This window comes from Pseudochaenichthys georgianus, chromosome 11, assembly GCF_902827115.2.
Source record: "Pseudochaenichthys georgianus chromosome 11, fPseGeo1.2, whole genome shotgun sequence".
Lineage (NCBI taxonomy): Eukaryota > Metazoa > Chordata > Actinopteri > Perciformes > Channichthyidae > Pseudochaenichthys > Pseudochaenichthys georgianus.
The window spans coordinates 31,527,607-31,548,499 of NC_047513.1; the positions used below are offsets into that span (position 1 = coordinate 31,527,607).

The 20,893-nt window shown below is 43.5% G+C and overlaps 1 protein-coding gene across 1 annotated transcript in view; it reads left to right on the plus strand.

The window, feature by feature from the left end:
• Positions 1-467: 467 nt before the first annotated feature.
• The window catches only part of LOC117455658 (CMP-N-acetylneuraminate-beta-galactosamide-alpha-2,3-sialyltransferase 1-like), a 25,930-nt gene continuing 5,504 nt past the window's right edge, over positions 468-20,893 (plus strand). The window contains exons 1-4 of the mRNA XM_034095248.2: positions 468-504; positions 7,325-7,561; positions 7,695-7,891; positions 12,001-12,180. Coding sequence (XP_033951139.1) covers positions 490-504; positions 7,325-7,561; positions 7,695-7,891; positions 12,001-12,180 — 629 coding nt within the window. The 5' untranslated portion in view covers positions 468-489. The remainder of the gene's footprint in view (positions 505-7,324; positions 7,562-7,694; positions 7,892-12,000; positions 12,181-20,893) is intronic.

Sequence of the window (20,893 nt, forward strand, 5' to 3'; positions counted from 1 at the left end):
ACTTGCGCTGAGCTTCATTTAGCTTTGAGTCCAGCTCGAGGAGGAAGAGATGGACCTATATCTGCATTTTTTTTATATATATATTAACCATTTTCAAATAGATTATGACCATATAACACGATTTCATATAATCGACTTTAGGAGAGGAGCAGGGAGTCGACATGCTGTGGGTGTCTGATTTGTATATTTTTAGTATTTTTACACTGATCTTTGGCCACAAAAAAAAAAGTTTTCACATAACGTAATACCAAACAAAAAACACATTTTTAACACAGGTTTTTTTTAAACTGTTCATTTTATATATGACACAAAAACGAGTCTCAAAATCGGAGCAGCCGAGTTGATATTGGACACCTGCGCTAGGGACCGCCTCCAAAACCGATGAGCCAATCAGCAGACGAGCTGAGAGAGATGGGAAGCGCACCATTGGTCTTTTAACCAGTTTATCACTGCTTTATTCCATTTGGACTATTATCACACCTGAAGTGGATGCTCTCTGATCAGGTAACATTGAACATTGAACACTGAAATGGGCCATCACGCATAATAAGTACTTATATTTTGAAGTCAATACTTTTGTGCTTTTACTCAAGTAAGATGTTAAATTCAGGACTTTTTACTATTTTAACAGTTTAAGAATGCTACTTTTAAGATTAAAGTTAAAGTTGGTTTATTTAAAACGCATATTTCAGACAAAAAGGCAATTCAAAGTGCTTTAAAAAAGCATTGAACAATAAAATTAATAAAACGGAAAAAAGGCAATTCATAAAAATGATAGAAGGTAGTTAAAGATTGACTTTGTGAAATTAAATGATGCAAAACAATTCAGAAAAAGTGATTATAAAGTTAAATGAACTCAGTAAAAATAGTTTTTGGGCTCATTTTAAAGTACCTCGATGGTCAACAGGTGCACACGCGCCACGGTAACAGTAGGGAAATATGCAGCAACTTCAGAAGCTATGCACATTTAAAAACACAAATGTGCCAATACCATGCAAATGAGGAAAACATTTCCTCAACCTGATAACATGCAGGGTTTACTAAAGGCACTGCATAAACGAAGCGCTGCGAATACAAAACATGCAAGAAGCTCAAAACACAACGGGGACCAGGGGAAACTAAAAAGTGATAAACAGCTGGGACCAGAACGCTTGACGTTCAGATATTATTATTTAGATGTTGTCAAGCAGCAGTTTTGGGCCGTTGTAGCGTTTTTACCTCTCGGCCACCATATGGCAGACCGAAAATGTTGAAGAAGTTTGTTCTAGATCTCCGGAGAATAAAATCTGAAAGCAGTTTATTATATTATTTCACTTAAAGGTCACCTCTTATGCAAAATCCATTTGTTCATGTGTTTTATACATAAACACGTGTCCCCTCTGTGGAAAGAGATTCCGAAAGTTTCAGAAAACTCACTTTTTGTCCTGAACCATTTCTATAAAAACCTGTCTGAAAAAGAGCTGATCAGATTTTGGCCACTTTATGATGTCATAACGATGTGTTGTCTTGTGTAACCAGGGAGGTGCACAGATGTTTTGGGGGGCGGGTGCTCAAGTGAGAAAAAGGGCACTTCCCATAATCATTTATAAAACAACGTTTAAAAACAAAAGGTTAAATATAGTTGCACATCTCTGACTTACTGACATATTTATTTTAATACCCTCACACTCACGCAATTGTTTAATACTCAACAGACTTCTGCAAAATAATCAGTTAACACGGAGACAATGGTCTTCTTTAGTATTCATAATGCACAAGAGCAGACAACAAACTAGTACAATTAATAGTTATTAAATGAGCAGCCAACAATCAAAATTATGAAGTTACTGTTTAAGGACAGGCGAAAATATCGTTTTTTCATGTACTTGTTATTTTGGTCTATTTTGCTTCCATGTTTTCTTTCACTCTAATGGAAATACAACTTTCAAGAAACACATATAAATGGTGTTCGTTTTACTACCATGTCTGAATTCATCTATAGATTTAAAGCTAATCTGCATTTAAACATAACATTTCAGGGGAAAATACTGACTTGACGTAAGTAACTATCTGGGGAAGTTGTGAGGTGATGCGTTTTTTTGTTTGATCCTTTTCACCTGCAATTCCTTGGTGACTGCATGCAAATTAGCGCATTTGAATTAGGCCTAATTTGCATATCGATGTGACGATTGTGATAACGTTACAGGTTACTGGCCATCTGTAGAATCATCATTTAAATTGCGCTAACGGCTGACAGCGGCCGCTAATGCAGTTGTGTGGTTCTTATCTGTCAAATAATCACACACTAAGAAGAAAAAAGACCAGCCACACGAAGAGAAGGGATTAGACGCCGCGGCAGACAGGGAGAATGAAGAAACATGGATACAAATCAAAGAAAACGAAAAGAAAAAGGTGGGGCCGAGAAGGCGAGAGAAAAAAAGGTGAAGTCACTCGCAGGTGAAGCATATAAATGTCGCAAATTGACAGACCTTTTTGGCAGCAGCGCTGCTACGAGCACTATCAGCAGCAGCTTAGACAACACATCCTCACTCCCAGGTCGGCCTATGTTGACGTTATGTCAAGTCCCCTGTGTCGGCTATTTCCAACGCAAGGGGGGGGCCCTTAGCGTACATTTTCAACTTTCCGGGATGTCGAAATAAAAGTCGAAAATAAAACAGAACACACGTTATTATATATCTTTATTTCTAAATGTACGGTCATTTACATTTAAGTGGGCGGTCCTAACCTCAGTCTGAAGCATGATTGGTTATTGGGTGTGATCATTTCTGGCAGATTGGGCTCTACTTCTAACGCCTGGCTGACAGCGCTGATTCGAATGCAGGAGGAGCATTGCTGTTTAGCCCTTATCTTTATATAATACATCCATGGTTTATCCACAGTTGTAATTGTTGACAATTCAAATGTACTCAGATTCATTTATGGTTATTGGTTTAAGAGCCATTGGAGATCATGAGCGAACCATTTAGAGAATGGAGAACCAAAAGACTATGTCCAGTTCCATGTGGAACGATGTATAGGACTTGCCCCCAAATGTTATTGAAGCACTCGTTCGTTGCTGCGGTCACCTCAGCATCAGCAGCTCTTCATTTTTGAGTGCACGATTTATCACGCCTTTACGGTAATCGCTGAGAAGCGGCTCTGAGTAAAAGCACAAGAGTAAAATAATGCATGTTTTTTCTACTTTCTTTTTCAGAGCGATACAAATCATTTTTACCATAAATTCTTAATAAAACGGACACTGTTGGAGGCAGTCCTAGTTTGACTGCGACCAACAATAAAATGAAGTACTTTTACTGTGTACTTTTTGGGTAATACTCCTCCTGAGCACAAAATCATGCCACTTCTGCTAAACCCAATCTGTCAGAAATTATCACACTCCTGTAACCAATCATGCTTCAGACTGAGGTTAGGACCGCCCACCTCATTAGCATACGGACACAGAAATACATAAATAAATAAATGTAAGTGACCTCTCTGAAGAACCAGCACCTTACCGTGGTAGAGAGGTTTGTGTGCCCTGATGAACCTGGGGGCTGTGTTGTCTGGAACCTTGTGTTCCTGGTAGGGTCTCCCATGGCAAATTGGTCTCAGGCAAGGGGCCAGACTAAGATTGGTTCAAAAGACCTCATGAAAGGAAAAACAAGAAGTGAGGATACCCGGCCCGGAGGAAGCCCGGGGTCCCCTTCTGGAGCCAGGCCCAGAAGGAGGACTCGTCGGCGAGCGTCTGGTGGCCGGGCTTGCCACGGAGCCCGGCCGGGCCCAGCCCGAAAAGGCAACGTGGGCAACACCTCCGCTTCTCTGTCCCGCGGGCCCACCACCTACGGGAGGGGGCCTGGGAGTACGCTTCGTTGTTGGAGTTTACCCCAGTGGACGAGAGGGTCGCCTCCCTACGCCTGCGGGTTATGGGGGGGAAAACTCTGACTGTTGTGTGTGCTTATGCACCCAACAGCAGTTCAGAGTATTCGGCCTTCTTGGAGACCCTGGAAAGAGTCCTGTATGGGGCTCCTGAAGGGGACTCCTTAGTCTTGCTGGGAGACTTCAACGCACATGTGGGCAATGATGGAGACACTTGGAGGGGCGTGATTGGGAGGAACGGCCCCCCTGATCTGAACCGGAGTGGTGGTTTGTTACTGGACTTCTGTGCTAGTCATGGATTGGCCATAACAAACACCATGTTCGAACATAAGGATGCTCATAAGTGTACGTGGTACCAGAGCACCCTAGGCAGAAGGTCCATGATCGATTTCGTTATCGTATCATCGGACCTGAGGCCGTATGTTTTGGACACTCGGGTAAAGAGAGGGGCGGAGTTGTCAACTGATCACCATCTGGTGGTGAGTTGGGTCGAGTGGCGGGGGAAGCCTCTGGATAGACCTGGTAAGCCCAAACGTGTAGTTCGGGTGAACTGGGAACGTCTGGAGGAGGCCCAAGTTCAGGAGGCCTTCAACTCACACCTCCGGCGGAGCTTTTCGGGCATTCCTGTGGAGGTTGGGGACATTGAACCAGAGTGGTCGGTGTTCAAAGCCTCTATTGCCGAAGCCGCGGTGGGGAGCTGTGGTCTCAAGGTCTTAGGTGCCTCAAGGGGCGGTAACCCTCGAACCTCCTGGTGGACACCGGTGGTCAGGGAAGCCGTCCGACTGAAGAAGGAGGCCTTCAGGGATTTGTTATCCCGGGGGACTCCCGAAGCAGTTGCAAGGTACCGACAGGCCCGAAGGGCAGCAGCCTCATCCGTGGCCGAGGCAAAGCAGCGGGTGTGGGAGAAGTTCGGAGAAGACATGGAGAAGGACTTTCGGGCGGCACCAAAGTTGTTCTGGAAAACTGTCCGACACCTCAGGAGGGGGAAGCAGGGAACCATCCAAGCTGTGTACAGTAAGGATGGGACGTTGTTGACCTCAACTGATGGAGTGTTGGGACGTTGGAAGGAACACTTTGAGGAACTCCTGAACCCGACAACTCCGCCCTCTATGTTAGAGGCAGAGCTGGAGTATGACGGGGGATCAACGCCAATCTCCCGGGGGGAGGTCACTGAGGTCGTCAAACAACTCCACAGTGGCAAAGCCCCGGGGGTGGATGAGATCCGCCCGGAAATGCTGAAGGCTCTGGGTGTTGAGGGACTGTCATGGTTGACACGTCTCATCAACGTTGCGTGGAAGTCGGAAACGGTACCGAAGGAGTGGCAGACCGGGGTGGTGGTCCCCCTTTTCAAAAAGGGGGATCAGAGGGTGTGTGCCAATTACAGAGGCATCACACTACTCAGCCTCCCCGGGAAAGTTTACTCCAAGGTACTCGAAAGGAGGGTCAGGCCGATTGTCGAACCTCAGATTGAGGAGGAACAATGCGGATTCCGTCCTGGTCGTGGAACGACGGATCAGCTTTTTACTCTCGCAAGGATCCTGGAGGGGGCCTGGGAGTACGCTTATCCGGTCTACATGTGTTTTGTAGACTTGGAGAAGGCGTATGACCGGGTTCCCAGGGAGTTACTGTGGGAGGTGCTGCGGGAGTATGGGGTGAGGGGGTCTCTACTCAGGGCCATCCAATCTCTGTACTCCCAAAGCGAGAGCTGTGTCCGGGTCCTCGGCAGTAAGTCGGACCCATTTCCGGTGAGGGTTGGCCTCCGCCAGGGCTGCGCTTTGTCACCAATCCTGTTTGTAATATACATGGATCGGATTTCGAGGCGTAGTCGTGGGGGGGGGGGGGTCTGCAGTTCGGTGGACTAAGGATTGCACCACTGCTTTTTGCAGATGATGTGGTTCTGATGGCTTCATCGGTCTGCGACCTTCAGCACTCACTGGATCGGTTCGCAACCGAGTGTGAAGCGGCTGGGATGAGGATCAGCACCTCCAAATCTGAGGCCATGGTTCTCAGCAGGAAACCGATGGACTGTCCACTCCAAGTAGGGAATGAGTCCTTACCCCAAGTGAAGGAGTTCAAGTATCTCGGGGTCTTGTTCTCGAGTGAGGGATCAATGGAGCGTGAGATGGGCCGGAGAATCGGAGCAGCGGGAGCGGTATTGCAGTCGCTTTACCGCACCGTTGTGACGAAAAGGGAGCTGAGCCGGAAGGCAAAGCTCTCTGTCTACCGGGCCATTTTCGTTCCTACCCTCACCTATGGTCATGAAGGATGGGTCATGACCGAAAGAACGAGATCGCGGATACAAGCGGCCGAGATGGGTTTCCTCCGCCGGGTGGCTGGTGTCTCCCTTAGAGATAAGGTGAGAAGTTCGGTCATCAGGGAGGGACTCGGAGTTGAGCCGCTCCTCCTTCGCGTCGAAAGAAGCCAGTTGAGGTGGTTCGGGCACCTAGTTAGGATGCCACCTGGGCGCCTCCCTAGGGAGGTGTTCCAGGCACGTCCAGCTGGGAGGAGACCAAGGGGTAGACCTAGGACCAGGTGGAGGGATTATATCTCTTCGCTGGCCTGGGAGCGCCTTGGGACCACCCAGTCAGAGCTGGTTGATGTCGCCAGGGAAAAGAAAGTTTGGGGCTCTCTGCTGGAACTGCTACCCCCGCGACCCGACCACGGATAAGCGGGAGAAGAAGATGGATGGATGGACCGTAAATGTAGAAATATATTAAAGATATATAATAACGTGTGTTCTGTTTTATTTTCGACTTTTATGTATTTATTTATACATTCAAGTATTTATTCTTTTATTTATTTATTTGTATATTTATTTCCACATTTATTTATTTGTGTATTTATTTCCTCATTTATTTATAAATGTATACGGAACTTCAGTCTAATCTCCCGACCTGATATTTTATTTTATTTTGTATTCAATCAATATTTTTTTGGAAAGGGAAACTGTGCCCAAACAGCAGTAGATATATATTCATTTATAAAAAAAATAATAAGGGTAAAAAAGGGCACTTTCTCTGGTGGAAGAAAAAGGGCAGGGGCTCAAGCCCACGTTGATGTCTATGTGTGCATGACAGTGCATGTGTTTAACAATTAGCCAATCAGCAACAAGGTAACCCCCCCCCCCCCCCACCTTATCACCTGGATGTCCTCTAGAGCACCATTGAGTTCTTTGTAACCAAATGTCTCTCAGAGGGGCGTGGGGAGGGGCTCCTTATTTTCATCTAAAGTAACAGACAGAGAATCAGCACTTTGGAAACAGGGCTTATGGGTAATGCTGCAATGATCTGTTTGGTGTTTCAGCCAATCAGAGACAGGTTCTGTATATATCTGTGATATATTGATGAGAAACAGTATCATGGGGTTCTTCTTGCACCACTAGCTGTAACTGCATTTTTCTCCAGTAATCAATGTTGAAATCCCAATTGGAGCTCACGTGTAGTCCATTATTTTGGATTTGTCTCCACAGGCTTTATCCTTTCAGCACCACACAGACAAGATGATTTCAAAAACGATCCTCCTCATTATCATGATGGTGACGGGAAATGTCATGTTTTGGACAGCATACTACTCACAAAGTACCTGCGCTTGTAAGGAATGTTCCCCTTCAACAGATATGTGGTACAAGAAGCGTTTCAACAAATCTGTTCAACCTTTGTTGTCGGCAAACATGAATTTCTCAGAGGAAGCTTTCAAATGGTGGAAGGTACGTTTTGAACAAGCAGTTGAACAAATATATCTTACTGTAAAGTAGTGGTATGAAATTATAAAAGTGCTCTTAATGTGCTGATAGTTTAACCTGTATTTGTTCTAACTGCAAATCTATGTGTTTCTTGCAGCTCTTACAAAATGAACGGGGCACCTTCGATTTGTTTAAAAAAACAGTCCATGATCTGTTTGGGATGTTCCCACCGAAACCAGATGTGAAGGAATATCATCCCGACCGCTGCAGGACTTGTGCTGTCGTCGGGAATTCTGGGAATTTGCATCGATCACGCTATGGACCTCTCATTGATTTCCATGATGTCGTTATAAGGTAAAGTTCCATTCATAATGTTACCTACGTGAAAGTATGTGAGTATTAGCATCAACATATACTTAAAGTACCAAAAGAATGGCTATTTTCTGAATAATAACAGTGGTAGTTGCAGAGTAGGATACATATTTGAAAGAAATGTAATCATGTGCCAGTGTATTGACATTCTAATATTTAATAGTGGAGGGCAGAAAAACACAGATTTCGTATTGCTTTGGGAATTAACGTTGTAATCACCATTGAAATTGGGTGGTGGTGGCGAAGTCGATAGGGACTCGGCTTGGCAACTGGAAGGTCGCCAGTTTAAGTCCCGGCAAGACTAAGTGCTACTGAGGTGTCCCTGAGCAAGGCACCGTTCCCCACGCTGCTCCCCGGGCGCCGTTCAAAATGGCAGCACACTGGGATGGGTCAAATGCAGAGAAACAATTTCCCCACGAGGGATTAATAAAAGTCCATCTTATCTTATCTTAAATACATATAAATGTGACTTTGATGGATTATGTGATTCCTAACATAGCAGTTAATGGTCAGTCTTGAAACCAGTTCTTAGAGCTAAAATCTAGCTTCAAACTGTTTGCAAAAGATTTGCAAACCAAATACGATACAATTTACTTGTCTCTCTGGAAGCAAACTTGTTCAAAAGATAACAAATAATCATACATAATACAAAGTAAACAATAGAAGAGTTTAACACTTTACTTAGGTACATATTCACAGTGTGCAAATACACAAAACCACAGACACACGTTGACAAGGGCAAAACCCTCTTGGCAAACATTTAAACTAAACCTTACATTTGTTTGTTGAGAAGCTTAACGGGATATTGGTAGGAACGAGTGTTTCAGAATATCTTCGTCTCACAGAGGGAACTTCATGTTAACTAAGAAGCATCCATATACAAAAGTACAAGTACTCAGGTCTTGTACTTGAGTAAAAGTAGAAGTACTCAGGTCTTGTACTTGAGTCAAAGTAGAAATACCCCTATCTTGTACTTGAGTAAAAGTAGAAGTACTCAGATATTGTACTTGAGTAAAAGTAGAAGTACTCAGATATTGTACTTGAGTAAAAGTAGAAGTACTCAGATTGTGTACTTGAGTAAAAGTAGAAGTACTCAGGTCTTGTACTTGAGTGAAAGTAGAAGTACTCAGGTCTTATACTTGAGTAAAAGTAGAAGTACTCAGCTCTTGTACTTGAGTCAAAGTAGAAGTACTCAGGTCTTGTACTTGAGTCAAAGTAGAAGTACTCAGATCTTGTACTTGAGTAAAAGTAGAAGTACTCCTATCTTGTACTTGAGTAAAAGTAGAAGTACTCAGGTATTGTACTTGAGTGAAAGTAGAAGTACTCAGGTCTTGTTCTTGAGTAAAAGTAGAAGTGCTCAGATCTTGTACTTGAGTAAAAGTAGAAGTACTCAGATCTTGTACTTGAGTAAAAGTAGAGGTACTCAGATCTTGTACTTGAGTAAAAGTAGAAGTACTCAGGTATTGTACTTGAGTGAAAGTAGAAGTACTCAGGTATTGTACTTGAGTAAAAGTAGAAGTACTCAGATATTGTACTTGAGTAAAAGTAGAAGTACTCAGATCTTGTACTTGAGTGAAAGTAGAAGTACTCAGATATTGTACTTGAGTAAAAGTAGAAGTACTCAGGTATTGTACTTGAGTAAAAGTAGAAGTACTCAGATATTGGACTTGAGTAAAAGTAGAAGTACTCAGGTATTGTACTTGAGTAAAAGTAGAGGTACTCAGGTATTGTACTTGAGTAAAAGTAGAAGTACTCTTATCTTGTACTTCATTTCATTTCAAACCTTTATTTATGCAGGTGAATCCCATTGAGATCATTGATCTCTTTTTCAAGGGTGACCTGCTGCAAGTCGGTTCTGCACGAATACATATAAACATAACAGAAAAACAAAAAGGACACCAATGCAGCAAAGTTCCAGCGACTACAGTTTACATAGCTAGTGACATTTACAAGTACCAACAGTATCCGATTGGATAGCATCTATCCGTGCTTTAAAAACATTTAGTGGAACCAAATTGCTCAGTTTCCATTCCTTTTGCAGACTGTTCCAAGTTAGTGGAGCTGCGCATCTAAAAGCTTTCTTCCCTGCACGTTTAATAAAACCACATCATGAGACCTCGGGCAATACGTACTTTCAATTCGCCCAGAGAGCAGATGTAAGATGGTAGTTTACCCAACATGGTTTTGTATATAAAAATGTACCAGTGACTGAGCCTCCGTACAGTTTAGTGAAGGCAAACCGGCCCTTGCATACAGGGTACAGTGATGGGTTAATATTTTACAGTTAGTTACAAATCTCAGAGCACTTTGATAGGCGGCATCTAACTTGATCAGGTAATGGGCCGGTGCATTCATATAAATCAGATCACCATATCCAGCACAGGTAAAAAGGTCACAGAGACGATCCTTTTCCTGGCCTCAAGCGAGAAACAGGACTAAAAGAAACCTAGCCTCACCCTCAGCTTTCTAAGCAGGTCATTGACCTGAAGTTTAAAAGTGAGACAATCATCAAGCCAGATACCAAGGTATTAATAACAGGTAACCACCTTTTTTTTTACTTGAGTTAAAGTAGAAGTACTCTGATCTGGTTTCAGAATCAGAATACCTTTATTCGTCCCACAGAGGGGAAATGTACATTGTTACAGCAGAAAATAGCCAAAGACAATGTTAACTAAGAAGTATGCATACAAAAAATAAAAAGTTAAAAAAATTAGACAATTTAAAAATACACATCCTGTAACAGTTCTGGAGATTTAGCAGATTGCACAGTTATTAAGGCAGCAGGCACACACACATATATATATATTAGGGCTGTCAGTCGATTAAAATATTTAATCGCGATTAATCGCATGATTGTCCATAGTTAATCGCGATTAATCGCAAATTAATCGCACATTTTTTATCTGTTCTAAATGTACCTTAGAGGAATATTTTTCAAGTTTTTAATACTCTTATCAACATATGAGTGGACAAATATGCTTTATGCTAATGTTTATTATCATTTGAACAATGACAACTATTCTCATGAATATTAAACACAACAACCTCTGAACATTACAAATATTCGCCTCAATTCAACCTGGAACCTCTCTCATATACAAATGGTGTGTGTGTGTGTGTGTGTGTGTGTGTGTGTGTGTGTGTGTGTGTGTGTGTGTGTGTGTGTGTGTGTGTGTGTGTGTGTGTGTGTGTGTGTGTGTGTGTGTGTGTGTGTTCGTTGGAGCTATGTGCAACTCAAGGCATATGCTCGAACGGGAGCTGCCTGGACGCTGCAATCATGAGTGTGCTGACTTCTCCTACAATGTCCCGCTGTCTGCTTCCTGCATCAAGTCAAGTGCTCGGCGCAGTTGTGTGGATGGAGCGCTCCTCTGTTTTCATTTAAACAGCTCCTTATATCCGTTAGCGCAGCTAGCTAGCACCAGATGCTAACAACAACAATAGCCGCGTTCACACTGCGGTACGGTAATGCACGTAAGGTCTCTCTCTCGCTCGCTCGGGCCACACAAACACACACCCTCCCGGTCCTCCCGATGGCCAGTCGGTGCCTGCCGGTGAGCGTGGAAGTGTGGTCTGCCACAAGCGGGCGGCAGGAGCGGGGCTGTCAGCATCAGTTTGTAGATGGTATTTTAAACTCGATGCGCTCTGAAACTACGGGGCGGCCGAGGAAAAAAAATACACATGCGTTAATCGCGTTAAATTAATTAGTGGCGTTAATTTTTTTTTGCGTTAACGCGTTATTAACGCGTTAACTTGACAGCCCTAATATATATACATATACTGTATATTGCACATAGTTGGTATTTAACATTAACTTAATATCATATCAGATGGTAAGGAAAGGAACTCTGGGTGGAGAATATTCGACAGATCAGACACCATTTTGTATGCCTGTCTAATGATGGACATGTATTTTAAACCTTCTTTATTTCGTAGCAGTCGATACCAGACGAGCTGTCTTTAGCTTACAGTTATTCATGGTTTAAAACCTCTTGAAGTGTCGATGTCTCGATTTAGTCTTGTCTTTTACCCTTTTTTTAATTAGGATTACAAAGTGCTAATGCTTTTTTAATGTATCCCTCTTTACTTTTTAGGATGAACCATGCTGTTACCCAAGGCTACGAAGCAGATGTTGGGTCCAAAACAACTCATCACATCATGTACCCGGAGAGCAGCGTGCATTTAGGTAACTGCACTCATCTGGTGCTGGTTCCCTTCAAGATAAAAGACATCGAGTGGGTCATGAAGGCCTTCAGCACCGGATACTTTGGACAGTGAGTCCTACTTTTATTATTCAAAGTATTATTCTTTATTTTTTGTACATGCCAAAGACACAAAAATAACATTTAGGAGATGACATTCCCATCTCAGACAAAAACATAGGAAATAAAGATACAGTCAGTCGGATCACTTCAACATTTCACAAACAACAATAGGTTGACAACCAAATACCACCCAAAACACAACATGGTGAGCATATTTATTGTTCCTTTAATCCCACTCTTCGTTCGAGCTAATGATTTCCTAGTTCATGGCGTGTTGAGCCACCCTTAGATTTATTTGTGGCAATAATATTTTTCAAAATAAATTGTATTTTTAATCTACTCTTCAAAAACCTTAAAGGGGACCTATCATGCAAAATGCACTTTGTGATGTCTTCTCTACATCAATATGTGTCCCCGGTGCGTCGGGGAACTCACGCAGCGTCTGAACATAAAACCCTCTCTCTTTTCCTCCGTACCCAAACCTCTAAAAACGGGGAACAACGGAGCTGATCCAGATTTGCGTCCGATATGACGTAATATCTGAGATGTGGACCCACGGCCCAATCAGAAACGTTGCTATCAGAAACAATGCCCGACTGTTTTGGACGTAATATGGTCGGTGTTTACATTAGCATCGCTAACACTCAGAGCTAACCTGTACTGGAGAGCATGTGTGTGAAGAAGCAGGAAGTAGAAAGGAACTCACCTTGTGGTATAACCGGCAAGAGAGAAAGCCTTTGAGCTCCAGACTGTTTCAGATCCTTGATAATCCATGATATGGCGTTTCATCACGGCAGCATTTAGTTTAGACGGTAGCTGCCGGGTCCCACATGAGCTCAGACCCCTCCTCTTTAAAGCTTTATACCCAAAATCAGCACTTTAGAAACAGGAAGTGAAATAGAGGGACATGAGGCATGGCTAGAATGGGTGATCTGTTTGGTATTTGGAGCAAAACACTTCATAGACATGTTTTTTATATATCTTCATATATCTGAGACCTATGCTATTACCTAAAAATAGCATGATAGGTGCTCTTTAAATTAAGACGGCAGAAACATTCTTATATTTAGACTTTTTTTTATTCAAACATGAACACATTTAACAACATTGCGTGGTCATTTTAAAACGATGTTGATCAATGAGTGCCGTGCAATACTTCTACTTCTACCACACCACAGTTGTCTCAATGGCAATTTGAAAAGTGAATAGACAGCTCTCGACAATGAATACATATTTATGAAATGTAAATTTGCTGTCATTTCATCAGATTCTTAATTTGAGAAGTTGTTGATGGTTTATTTCTTAAAATAAGAAAAAATAAATCTGTTCCATGCTGGGAATTTATGTGTACACACACACACACACACACACACACACACAGCCAAATGTCATGGTAATCTGATGTGTGGTTGTTGAAACCACCAAAGTCATTAGGACTCTGAAAAACCCGAGTATCTGTTGTTGCTAGAAGCTTAGCACAGGATTTGGAAGACATCTCCAACCATTGTAGCCCAATACTTGTAATAAACTTCTCACTACTACCTCTATTTGTGATAATATGCGAATCCCTTCTGAAAGGCTCTGTGTTCGATAACAACAACTGGCTTACTAAGCAAAGCATTACTGATGGAAATCATTCAGCACAACATTTACATGTAATGCAAACACTGAGACCATGTCCAAGTTAACCCTCCACTGGTGAACGTGGAGAGAGACAGAGAGAGAGAGAGAGAGAGAGAGAGAGAGAGAATTGTTTTGTTTTGAGTAGCTGCATCAGAAATGAGCTGCTGAACAAAAAAATCGAAATTGGACCTAAAAAGTGAGACATTTTATAGGAAAATCTGAAATTATTCTTCAGAATTAACTCCAAAGAAGAGTTAACGACATTGATCGACAGAAAACAGAGGAAGAAACGCAATTTTGTGTATTTTTGAGTTGAAACTACAAACTAGCTTTCAACTACCAACTGACAACTGTCAACCGTCTAGCTGTGAGCTGCTAGCTGTGAGCTGCCAGCTGTTACCTGCCACTGTTGGAAGGAGCTGCACCAAAGAAGGTAGCGAAACATTATAAACTGTGAATTATTTCATGAAGATAAGAAGAAAGGAAAAGAAAAGTATTTGTAAGCTAGAAAAAGCTAATTAATTAGCCTAGCATCTCTTTGGAACAAAACAAGTGGTCGCCATGGAAACTGTCCAGCAGGCAAAAAATAACTTCTCAGCTCTCAGAGCAGAGGGAAGAGAGATTGTATATCCTGCTAAATGCAAGAGTGTAAATGCAAAGGACAAACACAAGGAGAAGACACTGTGTGGAAACCCAGAGGTCCTCTTCACTGACTATGCCCAACAAAGAGAAGGAAGGAAGAAGAACAACCTCATATTCTTCACTGACTCCATCTACATCTGGAAAGATACTCTGTGCAGCAAGTATGCACACGTCTCCAGAGAGGGCATCGGCTCAGGAGGCAGATTACAAATCTGTAAAGATGAACACCTTGACAAAGATGACCCTCTGCTCACCATCACATACTACACCAAAGGAAAGGTCATGGTCCAAGGGAATGAAGCCAACCTGGAGTCATTCCAAGAGGCATTCCCCCTGTTGAAAGCTGAGGTGGACACAAAGAGGATCAATGTCCCCTCTGATGTCCCCTCTGGTGTCCCCTCTGGTGTCCCCTCTGACAGCGAAGGTGATGAGAGCCCAATAGAGAATCCCAACACCTTGTCCATCTCTGCCCCTCCCACACCGGCCAGCTCCAACAATCGGCTGAAGGAGAGTGTGGCCCTGCTGGAGCTGGACTTTGCAGAATTCAAAGAGCGGACCCAGGCCAGGCAGTCTGGTCCCCCAGACAACACTCTGCAGCAGCTTAAAGAGGACCTCCAGCAGCTCAAGAGCGACAACGAGGCCTTGGCATCTGACCTCAGAGGAAGTGTAGAGGCACTCAAACAGGAGAACAGTGTGCTCCGTGTTCAGTTAGCCAAGGTGAGGGAGGATGCTGAGTGTAGAGAGAAGAGCTTCACCAGGCAGGTCCAGCACCTGAGGGAGGATGCTGAGTGTAGAGAGAAGAGCTTCACCAGGCAGGTCCAGCACCTGACAGAGAAACTCTCATCAGTCCTCACAATGACGAGTAGAGAGACACAGACTCTCCCTGCCAGTGTCCTTGGCCCACCCTCTCTGCTCAGCACCCAGCCCAACAACACCCTGGCCCCTCCTGATACACCCACACAGCCAGCTGCCCACAGCCAGCTCTGCCCACCCCAGCCTCCCTCTACTCAGCCTGAAGAACAAGACCCACAAGTGGTCCTGCTGACTGACTCAAACGGGAAGTTCCTGGACCCAAGAAATATTTTTCCTGATAAAAAGGTGCTGTCTAAACACTGCAGCACCACAGGCCAGGCCATGAAGCTGTTGAAGAAGGAGACCCTCAGGAGCCCTCAGTACCTGGTGATCCACACGGGAACAAATGACCTGCACACCCTCCGTAGGGACACTGCTGAGGCAGTGAGGAAAATGGCGGAGCAGGCCATAAGGAATTCCCCGACACCCGCATTGTGGTCTCCACCCTGCTGCCTAGGACAGACACCCCTCCTCATGTCATCCATGACATTAATATGGAGATCAGAAAAGGATGTGCCACCTTACCAAATGTCCACCTGGCCCTCCACTCAACCATTGGCCCCTGGGACCTCTATGATGGACTCCACCTACACAGAGAGAGGGTGGGGATATTTGCAAAGACCCTCAAAGATGCAGCCCTGGGACGCACCCCTCCCACCCCCTCCTCTAGAGGCCCAATAGACCCTCCCAGACCGCTTCCTCCCCATCACCACCCCAGGATCACCACCCCTGCTGTGAGGAGACACAACAGCTCAGCCTGGACCTCCCACTCCCCACGCCCCCAACACACCCAGAGGAGGCTACTTTCACCCAGCTCAACACCTGCACAACATCAGCAGCAGAGATATGCAGCAACAGCTGCTCCTCGTCTCCCTCCCCGCCTACAGCAGCGGAGCTATGCTGCAGTTGTAGCCCAGCCTGCTGCCACCCTCCCTCCCCCTGCTACCTCTGAACTGGGAGACATCAGGATAATGCTGCACACCCTGTGCACCCGACTTCTGTCCAGCTAAGACATTACATATATATGTTATCGTAGTAATCAGTAGTAATAGTAATATTAGTGAAAATAGTTTTTTCTTTTTTTTATATATATTTGTCTCACTATACAGGTTCAGGATATTCAGGGACTCCACTCCTCAACCTTTGAGGTCAAGAGTGAGAATCCAGAGTTCTTAGAATCTATCAAAGATGTTGATCTAATTATATTAACAGAAACATGGTGTAAAAATGATCTGCTCACTCACTGTCCTCCAGGTTATAATGAAGTCATGGTGCCCTCTATAAAATCAAAAAACATACGCAAGGGCAGAACATCGGGGGGGATCTTGGTGTGGTATAAAGGAGATCTTTGCCGTCAGATCTCAGTAGTAAAACAAGGTAAATCCCACATTTGGCTAAGGTTAGATCAAACCCTGGGCATAACTGACAGGAATCTATACGTGTGTGCTATTTATATTCCCCCAGTAGATTCTCCTTATTTTGAAGAAGACATTTTTGAAACTCTCCATTCAGAAATCGCCTATTTTCAGGCCCAGGGAAATGTGCTTCTAACTGGAGATCTGAACGGACGAACAGGAATTGAACCTGATGTCATAGACCCACAGGGCAGCCACCATGTATTTGGTGAACCCCCCCTGTTTACCACACCAACCGTCAGCCATCGGAACAGCCTTGACTCTGAAATCAATCAGAATGGTAAAGAGATAGTGCATCTCTGTCGGGCCTTAGGCCTGTACATAGTGAACGGGAGGTTCAGAGGGGACTCTTTAGGGAGATTCACATACTCCTCAGCTCTAGGGTCTAGTGTAGTAGACTATGCAATCACTGACATGGACCCCTCCACTATCAGTGCATTCACTGTCAGACAGCAATCCCCCTTTTCAGACCACAACCAAATCAATGTGTTCTTTAAACTCTCAGGTCCAATGAGAGACACAACAAGGGAACCCAGTAAGCTGTACACATTACATCCTGCTTACAGGTGGGCCCCAGACAGTGGAGACAAATTCACCATGGCCTTGAACTCACCTGATCTGATAAATGACATGTCACTATTTGACCAAAATCAATATGGTCCTACCAAAGATGGTGTAAACATGGCCATTGATTATATCAATATGATATTTCACAAGGCAGCTATTAAAGCTGACCTTATAAAGCAAAAACGGAAGCCTGTTAAAAGGCAAAACGCTGACAAATGGTTTGACCAAGAATGCAAGACCATCAGAAAAGACCTGAGAAAAATAGCAAATGAAAAACATCGGCAACCAAACAACCCAGCCTTACGCATTAGATACAATGACGTCTTAAACAAATATAAATGTACAATAAGGAACAAAAAACTAAATTATACCCACATGGAACTTGAGGATATTGAGAAAGCCATTGATCAAAATCAATTCTGGGATCTGTGGAACAACTTCAACACAAAACAACCACAAGCATTACCCATCCAAAACGGTGACATCTGGAGAGAACATTTTGAAAGTTTGTACAAAGACATACCAATAAATCTAATAAATTCAAATCAGTGTATTACAAAAGAGAAACTCCAAACATTAGAAGAAACTATTAAAGACAACCAAAACCCCCTTGATTTCCCAATGACTTGGGAAGAGTTGACCACACAGACACAATCTCTCCGGCCAAGGAAAGCTTGTGGCCCAGACAACATTAAAAACGAAATGCTCCGATGCAGCACCCCAGAGATGCAGGGACAGTGTTCAAGCTGTTCAGTATCGTATTGCAGTCAGGATGTTTTCCTGACATCTGGTGCAAAGGGCTCATTTCCCCCATTCATAAGAGTGGAGACAAATCAGACCCTAATAACTACCGTGGCATCTGTGTCAGCAGCTGTCTGGGCAAATTATTCTGTAGCATTCTAAATAAAAGAATACAAGATTTCCTTAACCAACAATCCATCTTGAGTAAAAATCAAATTGGCTTCCTTCCAAAACACCGCACCACCGACCATGTGTATACCCTTCAAACTTTAGTTAACAAACATGTACACCAAACACAACATGGTAAAATATTCACTTGTTTCATTGATTTCAAAAAAGCTTTCGACTCTATTTGGCACGAAGGGCTCTATTATAGACTTCTACATTGTGGTATAGGGGGCAAAATGTACGATCTGGTTAAATCAATGTATTTAGAGAATAAATGTGCTGTTAAAATTGGAGACAAACAAACTGAATTCTTCACCCAGAGAAGAGGCGTTCGTCAGGGTTGCAATTTAAGTCCCACTTTATTTAATATATATATAAATGAACTTGCTGTTCAGTTGGATCACTGTGCTGCTCCTGGCCTCTCCCTCCTAGATAGAGAGGTGAAGTGTCTGCTTTATGCTGATGACCTTGTTCTGCTGTCTCCTACTGAACAAGGACTCCAACAGCAGCTGGACATAGTAGACCAGTACTGTAAGGACTGGGCCCTGGCAGTCAATATGAAGAAAACTAATGTCATGGTTTTCCAAAAACGCCCCAGATGTCAGGAGAACAAATACCAGTTTACCATAAACAATCATATCATCGAACATAGTATGAGTTACACCTACCTCGGTTTAACCATAACAGCATCGGGAAGTTTCAACATGGCAGTGAATGCACTCAAAGAAAAAGCCAGAAGAGCTCTAAATGCAATTAAGAGAACATTTTATAATGTCCAAATTCCAGTTAAAATCTGGCTCAAAATCTTTGATAGTGTGATCCAGCCCATTGCGCTGTACGGTAGTGAAGTATGGGGTCCACTCAGTCACCAGAGCTATGCCCGCTGGGACAAACATCCAACAGAGTCTTTACATGCAGAATTCTGCAGATACATTTTACGTGTTCAGAGAAAAACACCAACAAATGCATGTAGAGCAGAATTAGGCAGATACCCTCTGATCATCAACACTCAAAAGAGAGCACTAACATTCTTTAACCACCTTAGATCCAGCCCCCGAGACACCCTCCACTCCAAAGCCCTCCAGAGCCAAGAGCTGACCCCAGAAAAGAGTCCCCTATGGCAGCTGGTGCTGAGGCTAGCTGCCCCCTCTCAGAGCCACTCTGACCAGTCTCTCAGCAGCACTACTCTCCAAACACCAATCGCAGTCAAACGCATTATAGCACAATGTAAAGACAACTATTTACAACATTGGGAAGACGAGACGAGAAGCCAAAGCAGATTAGAATGTTACCTGGCTCTGAACAGAGAGTACGAGCTGGCAGAATATCTCTCTACTGTCAGAGATAGAAAGCAGAGACAGATCCTAACCAAGTACAGGCTCAGTGACCACAGACTGGCAATCGAAACAGGAAGACTCAAAAGATCCTGGCAGCCAAAAGAGAACAGAACATGTGGTCACTGTACGACAGGTGAGACCGAGACAGAGATGCACTTCCTCCTGAAGTGCCAAACATTCAACGAAGTGAGGAGCATTTACTGGAACAAGTTGAACTCTGTAATCCCAGGTTTCAAGGAGGTTGATGACCTCTCAAGACTGAGAGTACTCCTAGGAGAAGGAGACAAGGCACACCTTGCTGCCCAATATGTATACACATGCCACAACCTGAGGGACAGTGAATGACACACACACACACACACACACACACACACACACACACACACACACACACACACACACACACACACACACACACACACACACACACATGTTGAAATGTAATTATATCACTGTATATATATCATCAATAATATGTAAACATTTGAAATGTATGTTAATGTTGTTAATTATTTTGTATTGTGATGCTTTGGCAACATTGTTTAATTTAACTTTCATGCCAATAAAGCCCCTTTGAATTTAATTTAATTTAATTGAATTTAATTGAGAGAGAGAGAGAGAGAGAGAGAGAAACAGACAGAGAGAGAGAGAGAGAGACAGAGAGAGGGAGAGAGAGAGAGACAGAGAGAGGGAGAGAGAGACAGAGAGAGAGAGAGAGAGACACAGAGAGAGAGACACAGAGAGAGGGAGACACAGAGAGAGAGAGGGAGAGGGAGAGAGAGACAGAGAGAGAGGGAGAGGGAGTTAAATACGATGGCTTAAGATGCCCTCACGAACGGCCCGATGTTGCTACGATCACAGCCGAATTTGAACATTTCCTTTATCGTGTGTCCATCGGGTTGTTTTATTGCACAACAACATCATGTAAACATATTATGTAAATAACCCAATTTGTGTTCTGTGAAACTAAAAAGGATATAATATATTATTTTGAAGGACAGTTGACAGGAAATTGTTGTTGTTATGGAAACAACATTACGGAGAAAACGTAATATTTTCTACATATAAAGACGGATAAAGTAATGAACAAAGTCTGAAGATATCAGTACAGTATCATAGTACTGTAACATAATTGTTCTTGGTACTTTCATTGCAATTGTATGTCTTAAATGTAATGTAAATGTTGCCTTCGTGTGGGGTTCGGGGCCATCTTCGTGCGAAATTCACAATTCCATATTCGTGTGTCCATCGGGTGTCAATTTCGGGACAGTGTGACAGGGGCTTAATGGACGTCTCTTTAAAATGACCGCTCAGAGGAGAGGAGTTCTCATTTCTCTAACCGCCTGCTGCTTCTCCTCCTCTGTCCTCGGTTCCCTC